The following is an 8,737-nucleotide window of genomic DNA, read 5'->3' on the forward strand; positions in this document are numbered from 1 at the left end:
AGAGAGAAGCAGTGAGTTACACAGTGGAGAGAGGGAGTAAGAGACGTAGAGAGTAATGCAGTTATCTTTCACAGCCACTTACCAGGGAGTCCAGCTTTTGGTAGACTATAGTGAACACATCAACCTGCACAGCACTACAGAGAGAGAGAGAGAAACCCATTCAAGTCCATTCATGTGATTAACAGTCAGACCTTCTTCGTATTCAAGACAGATAATGTGACCTCCTTCCATACAGTCGTTCTGTGTGGTCGTCTGTCTCCTACCTGACAAACACTCTATTCCAGCTGTCCTTGTTGTGCTTGATGTCCTCCTGCACTTCACCTATCAGCCTAGAGAGGGCACTCACGGTCTCTGTCAGGTCCTGGGAGGGGGAGGAAGGGGAGGGTGGGGATGGAAAGAGATAAAGTTACAGAATGTGGGTAAATAAATGCTTGATGTGCTTTGAAAGTGATATGTGGGAGGGGTCTCTTTGTTTGTCTGCAGCCTACCTTGGTCATGGGTTGGTGTAACCCCTTCTTTATGGTGAACCACTCCTGTGTACCAGACTGAGGAAAACAAAAGACTTTCAGTCGAACAGAGTAACATAGCTCTGTGGATCGTTTAACAGATAGTTCATACAATATTAACTGTAGTCTTTAAAGTGGCCTTTCGATATGTACTCACATGCACCGCGTCGTTGACCTCGTCGTGCAGGTCAAACTGAGCCGGGTTCAGCTTCTGAAACGCCCGTGTCTTACATATCTGAGACAGGATTCTAAAACACACAGTTTCTTCATTAGATCTGTTTTAAACACATACTATATGACGCACGCGCACACACACACCTGTGGTTCAACCAGTATTGAGGATGTATTACCCTCTGTGTTCTTAGAGCAGTGGTTTCCAGCATACCTCTATGAATATCTTAGAGCAGTGGTTTCCAGCATTCCTCTATGAATATCTTAGAGCAGTGGTTTCCAGCATACCTCTATGAATATCTTAGAGCAGTGGTTTTCACACACACACACACACACACACACACACACACACACACACACACACACACACACACACACACACACACACACACACACACACACACACACACACACACACACTCGCAGCAGGGTACCTGAGTAGTGTGTGAAGGCGAGGGTTAGCGTCCTGCGTTGGGGGAAATATGTCTCTGTATTTGGCCACGAGACACAGTCCGTACTGCAGGAAACCATGGAGAGAGTCCCCTAGCTCCTGTTTCTGTACATATGTCAATGTGTTTACTTCATTAGTAAATAATATACAGTGTATAATATGTCAAATAAGGAAAGGAAGGCCTGTTTTACCTGTTGGTAGGGCAGCTCCTGTTGGTGCCAGTGGTACTCTATACTGGTCAGCTGCTGCAGCAGCAGTGAGGAGTCCACCTCTAAACTCTGGTAAAGTTTACTGTAGGCCACCCACTTCCTGTAAGACATATGTCAGCGTGTACGTGAGTGTGTGCGTGTGTGCGTGTGTGTGTGTTGAGTGTGTGGTACTTACGCCAGATCCTGCAGGAAAGGTGAGAGGTCATTCTGAGTGGCGTATAGTTCCAACAGCGTCTGTCCTTCCCCACACAAGTCTCCTTTCCACGGACCACTACCCTGGGGGGGAGAGAGGTGTATTGCCTTCACAGATGAACCACTAGATGTGCATGTATGACTGTCAGATGTTCGAACTGAACTGTTTATTACCTGTTGCTTAGAGATGTGTGACTGGACAAACTGTTACCTGTTGCTTAGAGATGTGTGACTGGACAAACTGCTGTAGGATCCCACAGTAGTTGACGTAGGCACTACGACCTGCACTCAATGTCCCGTCTCTCTGTCACAGAGAAGCATATTGTAATGAGTATGTTTCTTCGTCATCCAGTAGATCACAAACTAAATCATCTGTCTCTTACTGTTAATGAAAAGCAAAACAAAAAATCCCACGTCTCACAGTTTCTGTTAGAGAAAAACCATCCTGCTCTTTGGGCGTTTCTTTCATCAGTCTGACCATATATTTAAATTGACATGGTAGGTTTTATGTGTTCATTACATTATGTTGTAACATCATGTGCTACTAGAGAGTTGTAGAGGGACTTGAGCTCCATACCTCTTTGTGGGTGAATTTGAGCTGCAGATGACACTGGCCCCGATCTGGATACGTCTCTGTCCTCGGCTCCAGAACATACCAGTTATCCTCTGTACAATGCAGGTCCTTCACACACACACACACACACACACACACACACACACACACACACACACACACACACACACACACACACACACACACACACACACACACACACACACACACACACACACACACACAAATTGGGAGCGTTACTTGATGAGCGTCATGGTGGGTGAGCGTCCTGGTGGGTGAGCGTCATGGTGGGTGAGCGTCATGGTGGGTGAGCGTCATGGTGAGTGAGCGTGTGTGTAGAAACTGCTTTACCTTCAGTCTCAGAACAATGTTTCCCAAGAAATCATCCTGGCCTTTTAATTTCTTAGCATCCTTGATCATCCTAAATGGGAACATAAACAATCAACATTGGGATATTGTGTGTGTGTGTGTGTGTGTGTGTGTGTGTGTGTGTGTGAGTGAGCTCTACCTCCTCAGTCCATGGAAGTTGGTTCTGATCTCTTCAAGCTTCTGTGCCAGAGACACCTCCTCATCCCTGTCCCTATGAGAGAGAGATTGATCAGATATTAATATGGAAAAAGATTTTCTGTTGGTTTCCTTCAAGCCGACTAACAAACAGTAGACTACTGGTTACTCACCACATCTCCATGTGGAAGCTTGCCCCGGCAGTTTCTTCAAACTCCCTACCAGCCCAGGGGAAGAGAGAGGTTTATAATCTTCATGAAAGACACTTAATATATTTAAAATAATATATATATTTACAACAAATGGGGGATTGGAAATGATGCAGACAATTACATTGATAGAAGCCACAATCTATCTGCACTACTAAAGCTGATCTACCCCCTAAAAAGAATAATAATAAACTGAAATACAAATAAAAGACACTACATAAGTAGCATCAGTGTTTACTTTATCAGGACATTCAAGGCAGTACAAACTGATCTGGGACCAGGCTATCAGGACGTTCAAGGCGGTATAAACTGATTTGAAACCAGGCTAACAGGACGTTCAAGGTGGTACAAACTGATCTGGGACCAGGCTATCAGGACGTTCAAGGTGGTACAAACTGATCTGGGACCAGGCTATCAGGACATTCAAGGAGGTATAAACTGATCTGAAACCAGGCTATCAGGACATTCAAGGAGGTATAAACTGATCTGGGACCAGGCTAATAGGATGTTCAAGGCGATACAAACTGATCTGGGACCAGGCTAATAGGATGTTCAAGGCGGTACAAACTGATCTGGGACCAGGCTAACAGGACGTTCAAGGCAGTACAAATTGATCTGGGACCAGGCTATCAGGATGTTCAAGGCAGTACAAACGGATCTGGGACCAGGCTAACAGGACGTTCAAGGCGGTACAAACTGATCTGGGACCAGGCTATCAGGATGTTTAAGGCAGTACAAACGGATCTGGGACCAGGCTATCAGGATGTTCAAGGCAGTACAAACTGATCTGGGACCAGGCTATTTCAAGGCACCCTATGTAACGTAAACTCATAGGTGTGTTCTATGTATGAAACAGATAAAGCAACACCTCACGGCACAACGCCTCTCCCCTATTTGACCTAGGTAGTTTGTGTGTATGTACTGATATGTAGGCTACTTGTGTCATTCTTAAATGTATGTAGTTCTGTCCTTGAGCTGTTCTTGTCTATTAATGTTCTGTATTATGTCATGTTTCATGTTTTGTGTGGACCCCAGGAAGAGTAGCTGCTGCTTTTGCAACAGTTAATGGGGATCCTAATAAAATAACAAATAGGTTCTATGTTCTATCAAAATGTTCCTTCACGCACAGGACGAAGGTCTGGTTCCAGATGGGGTTGAGGGTCTGTTTCTTGGTTTCTGTCGTGTAAACCTCCTCGTCTGAGACGGCGTCCTTCACCACGGCTTTACGGGGTTTAGGTCTGGACCGTCGTGTCTTGCTCTCCTTCTCATCCTCCAGGATGGTCAGCAAGCAGTATGGGTCACTGAAACCTGGGGACAACATAACACACCAGAGGATTCACAGACCACAACTGCTAGATCTGTGGTTCCTAAACGGACCAACCTAAATCCAGAACTCTCTTGGCCACCTCCAGATAATCAAAATAGTTGAAGTACATTTGATTGTGTTCACAGATCTGAAGTATGACGTACCACTGACGTCTTTTCCCAGGATGCCCTTGGCTTCCTTCACAGTGGCCATCAGACAGTAGACTGGAGGCTGTGGACAAGACTCAGACTTCGTATGACAGAACCAGTGGAGGCTGCTGAGGGGAGGGTGGCTCATAATAATGACTGGAACGGCGCTAATGGAATGGCATCAAACTACTGGAAACCATGTGTTAGATGTATTTGATACCATTCCACTGATTCCGTTCCAGTCATTACCACAGGCCCGTTGTCCCCAATTAAGATGCCACCAACCTCCTGTGGACATAACCCCCTTAGATACTGTAAAGGTAAATATTGGTGGGTCAAATGGCTTCTCCTAGAAGTATGAAACTCCTCTGCTTACTCACCTCTGTGTTCTGGACCCTGTCTGTCAGACTCTGGTGTTCATCCTCTGCCATAGAGAAAGCCTGAAGGGGGATGGGAGGGGTAGTTTAATAGCAACAAGGTACTGTATTAGTATTTGGATAATAAAATAATCAGAACACATTTGGTCAGAGAGAGATTTAGGATACAGTAAGTTGAGAGTGTTTGGTTAGATGTCATGTCTGTGAGATGGTTAGAATAGAGTTAGTTGAGAGTGTTCGGTTAGATGTCATGTCTGTGAGATGGTTAGGATAGAGTTAGTTGAGAGTGTTTGGTTAGACGTCATGTCTGCGAGATGGTTAGGATAGAGTTAGTTGAGTGTTTGGTTGTCACCTCTCTGATGTATTGGTGCAGCTGGTTATCAGTGAAGACCTCTGCTGAGGCTGGCTTCCCCAGCTTATGGATGATGGTGTACAGCAGCTCTTTATACAGCGGCTTGAGCTGGGGGGGCGGGGCAAGAAACATCAACCTTTAATAGGGTCTCTTAAACGACATACTAATGTGCCACCTTCTGTAGCTTAAAAGTCTATGAAAACAGGTAGAATTCTTCTGTTACAGCAATGATACCTCTAAAAAGCCTATGAAAACAAGCAGAATTCTTCTATGTTACAGCGATGATATCTCTAAAAGGTCTATGAAACAAGCAGAATTCTTTTGTTACAGCGATGATACCTCTAAAAAGTCTATGAAAACAAGTAGAATTATTCTATGTTACAGTGATGATACCTCTAAAAACTATATGAAAACGAGCAGAATTCTTCTATGTTACAGTGATGATACCTCTAAAAAGTCTATGAAAACAAGCAGAATTCTTAAGCGTTACAGCGATGATACCTCTAAAAAGTCTATGAAAACAAGCATAATTCTTAAGCGTTACAGCGATGATACCTCTTGCTCCTTATGTCTTTTCTCCTTCTCTTCTGGGTTCTCATTCTCTTTAAAGTCCTGAAAGTACATCCATCCTGTTATCTACTGTGGGTTCTTAATTCAGGAAGTGCTGAAGTCACAAAGTCACAGTTCGTGAAGTTAGTGTACGAGACTACTTAATAGTTTATTTGATAATGGCAGATACAAACAAGACATGACATCATTGATTATGATATTTATTGCATCAGGCTTTGGCTCATACTGCTTAACAATACTAGTCCTTATGTGGAGAAAATAGGAGCTGGACCTACCCTCCTGTCCTTCTGTCTCCTGGTCATCCCCAGTTTACGGGCAGGGGAGCTCTGAGAAGGAGGAGGGCAGTTACACACAATACCTTTATACAGTAACCCTTGCTTGTGGGAAGCAGGTATAACAAAAAAGCATACATATTTCGGGCATATTTAAAATATGCCGTTGAAGTGGAGAGGTTCTGCTCACTGTACCTGTCTCATTCTGTTCCTGGTTGAGCCACGAGCCTGTATGTGGAAGAGAAACAACCCAGTTTAGCCACTGGTGGTCAGGAAACCCGTGGCCCTACACTATAGAGAGCCAATGGTACTTGCTGTGACATATCAATTATGAAACAGTGGGGAGCTTGAGAAATGTCTGTGTTTTTAATGTGGAAAAATCTCATGCAAATAGCAGGGTGACACTAGTTAGGTCAGGGACTTCCTCATGTGAGGCGATAGGGAAACTACTCGTCTCCAGTTTCAGAACAAAAAATATAGGACAGGATAAGAAAGATCTGACAAGGATACAGATAAAACAGGAATGCATACACATATACACACACACATGCACGCACAGACACACGCGGGTATCAAAACTATGGATTTCTCGTCTGTGGTTCTTTTATGAGAAGTGAAAACACCTCCCTCGGTGTCATCTGATCTCCGAAACACTGATCATGCCGAAGTATGATTCATGGTCACATCCCACTGGGCACAGACATCATTTCAACGTCTAGTCTTGATTGACATTTGGTTGAGTTGTTAACTAACTAATTCAACGTGAAATCAACCAAAATTGTTACAATGTCATTAGATTTAGGTTAAAAGTTTAGGGGAAAAATATGAAATTCCCTTACGTTGAGGACTTTTTAAAATCCAATGGGTTTTCCATGTTGATTCAATGTCATCACATTTTTTGTTGATGTGGAAACAACGTTGATTGAACCAGTTTTTAGCCAAGTGGGATCTTATCTTAAAATACCAAATGGACTGCATGTAACACTCACAGAAGGAGTACATTCATAATAGACAACAGTCAGTTAGTCTTATCAAAACATCAATGATCGTGACACATTTTCGGCTCAATAGAAAGATATTTTCAAGTCACTCAAAACAGAAGAGCATTTCACTGATGGTGAAAATAAAGTTTCGCAAACCGATTTGACCTCAGCATCCGTTTTTTTGGAGGCCATCATCCTAAACTGTTATCTGTGAGAACATTAAACGCCCAACACACACATTGGAACCTGAGGATGTCCATAGTGCCAACATGTAATTGAACTCCTTCCTAATAAATTGGGCCAATACCAATACGATGAATGTGTTTCACAGAATAGGAATGCCTTGGATTTATTTTGTTGTTTATTACAGACAAATGAGAAAAAACATACAGTGAGGTCCAGAAGTATTTGGACAGTGACAATTGTTGTTGTTGTTTTGGCTCTGTACTCCAGCACTTTGGATATGAAATGATACAATGACTATAAGGTTAAAGTGCAGATAGTCAGCTTTAATTTTAGGCTATTTTCATCCATATTGGCGGAACCGTTGAAATTACAACACTTTTTGTACATATTCCCCCATTTTAGGGAACCAAAAGTATTTGGACAAATTCTAAACCTTTCACTACTTTAATACAATAGAACTGAATTTGTCCAAATACTAATTCTAAACCTTTCACTACTTTAATACAATAGAACTGAATTTGTCCAAATACTTTTGGTTCCCTAAAACGGGACTATGTACAAAAACTGCTGTAATTTGTAAACGGTTCATTCGATATGAAATCCAAATGTTCTGGAGTGCAGAGCCAAAACCACAAAAAATGTGTCACTGTCAAAATACTTTTGGACCTCACTGTATTAAATGAACTTATTTGTAACATGGCAAAGTTTGGTACTTGCCTGATCGGGAGGTTGCAGCAGGTTGTCTCCGGTTGTGGACAACCCATCCTGGCTTGGCATCATGGTTGAGGTGGATGAACAGCCAAATGCCCTTCTCTGCTGAGGCTGTGAGGCTGAAGGTTTTCTGCTATGTTTAAAGGATGGGAGGCAGTGAGAGGTTATACAGAGAGAGTAGTGCAGAGTGGGGCCAAGCTGTCACTTAGCAGGAAGTCATCATTTCCTGTTGAAGATGGTTGCTGTGACTTTCTGTTTCTTCATCTCTCTCTTCCTCTCTCGCATGCACACACACACACACACACATGCATAAACAGACAAACAAACAACCCAAAACGAATGGCTGTGTCCTGTTGTGTGTGGATTAGGAAAGACAATTACATGTAAATAATGTACATGGTTGATTTGCATTAGACATGGAAATGTCCACAACAGTAATCCTTTTACATAAAAGCATGGCACGAGATATAAGAAAAGATTAAACTTGGAAGTTGGGAGGTCAATGCTTGCACAGTAAACCAGCACACCAATTACAGTCAGGAGAAGAGTTTCTCAGAAACCCACTGCTAAAGAAGGTGGGCAGCAACATGGGCTTTTGCAGCCTGCGCTGACCACAAAAAGTACCTATCACCCTTGGTAGGCTGAATATGCAAGCTCAATCTGAATGTGGCTAACACATACACACGTATACCCACACAGTCAAACACTGACTCAGTATGTGTGTGTGTATGTGTGTATATGTGTGTGCGCGCGTGCGTGCAGAAAGGGGGTAATAGAGCAGACTAGCTGTTTTTGACCTAAATGAATCTCCTGCAGAGAAAATAAACGTCATTTGATGTTACACTTCGCCTTTGTTGAGTTGTGCTTTTTCCTGACATACAGGGATGAGTAGCTTACACACAAGGTTGTGTCCTCGTCAACAAATGTATGGTGTCCACAAAATGAAGAGACCATGAGCACTTTCACCCTCCTGTGTCAGTAAGTACTTTACATTTTGGGGGGCGCTCTTTCGAAA

General features: G+C 43.1%; 1 protein-coding gene across 1 annotated transcript in view; it reads right to left on the bottom strand.

Moving 5' to 3' along the window:
- Window positions 1–7,886, bottom strand: part of un13d (unc-13 homolog D) — a 15,106-nt gene extending 7,220 nt beyond the window's left edge. The window contains 20 exon segments of the mRNA NM_001139849.1: window positions 83–134; window positions 264–361; window positions 489–545; window positions 664–754; window positions 1,112–1,233; window positions 1,320–1,437; window positions 1,513–1,613; window positions 1,741–1,833; window positions 2,107–2,211; window positions 2,455–2,524; window positions 2,612–2,683; window positions 2,781–2,825; window positions 3,944–4,124; window positions 4,287–4,353; window positions 4,652–4,711; window positions 5,001–5,108; window positions 5,556–5,612; window positions 5,846–5,896; window positions 6,038–6,070; window positions 7,729–7,886. Of these exon segments, the coding sequence (NP_001133321.1) occupies window positions 83–134; window positions 264–361; window positions 489–545; window positions 664–754; window positions 1,112–1,233; window positions 1,320–1,437; window positions 1,513–1,613; window positions 1,741–1,833; window positions 2,107–2,211; window positions 2,455–2,524; window positions 2,612–2,683; window positions 2,781–2,825; window positions 3,944–4,124; window positions 4,287–4,353; window positions 4,652–4,711; window positions 5,001–5,108; window positions 5,556–5,612; window positions 5,846–5,896; window positions 6,038–6,070; window positions 7,729–7,791 (1,644 nt within the window). The 5' untranslated portion in view covers window positions 7,792–7,886.
- Between the last annotated feature and the right edge of the window lie 851 nt (window positions 7,887–8,737).

The sequence above is a fragment of the Salmo salar genome, chromosome 19 (genome assembly GCF_965601325.2).
Source record: "Salmo salar chromosome 19, fSalSal1, whole genome shotgun sequence".
NCBI classification, from domain to species: domain Eukaryota; kingdom Metazoa; phylum Chordata; class Actinopteri; order Salmoniformes; family Salmonidae; genus Salmo; species Salmo salar.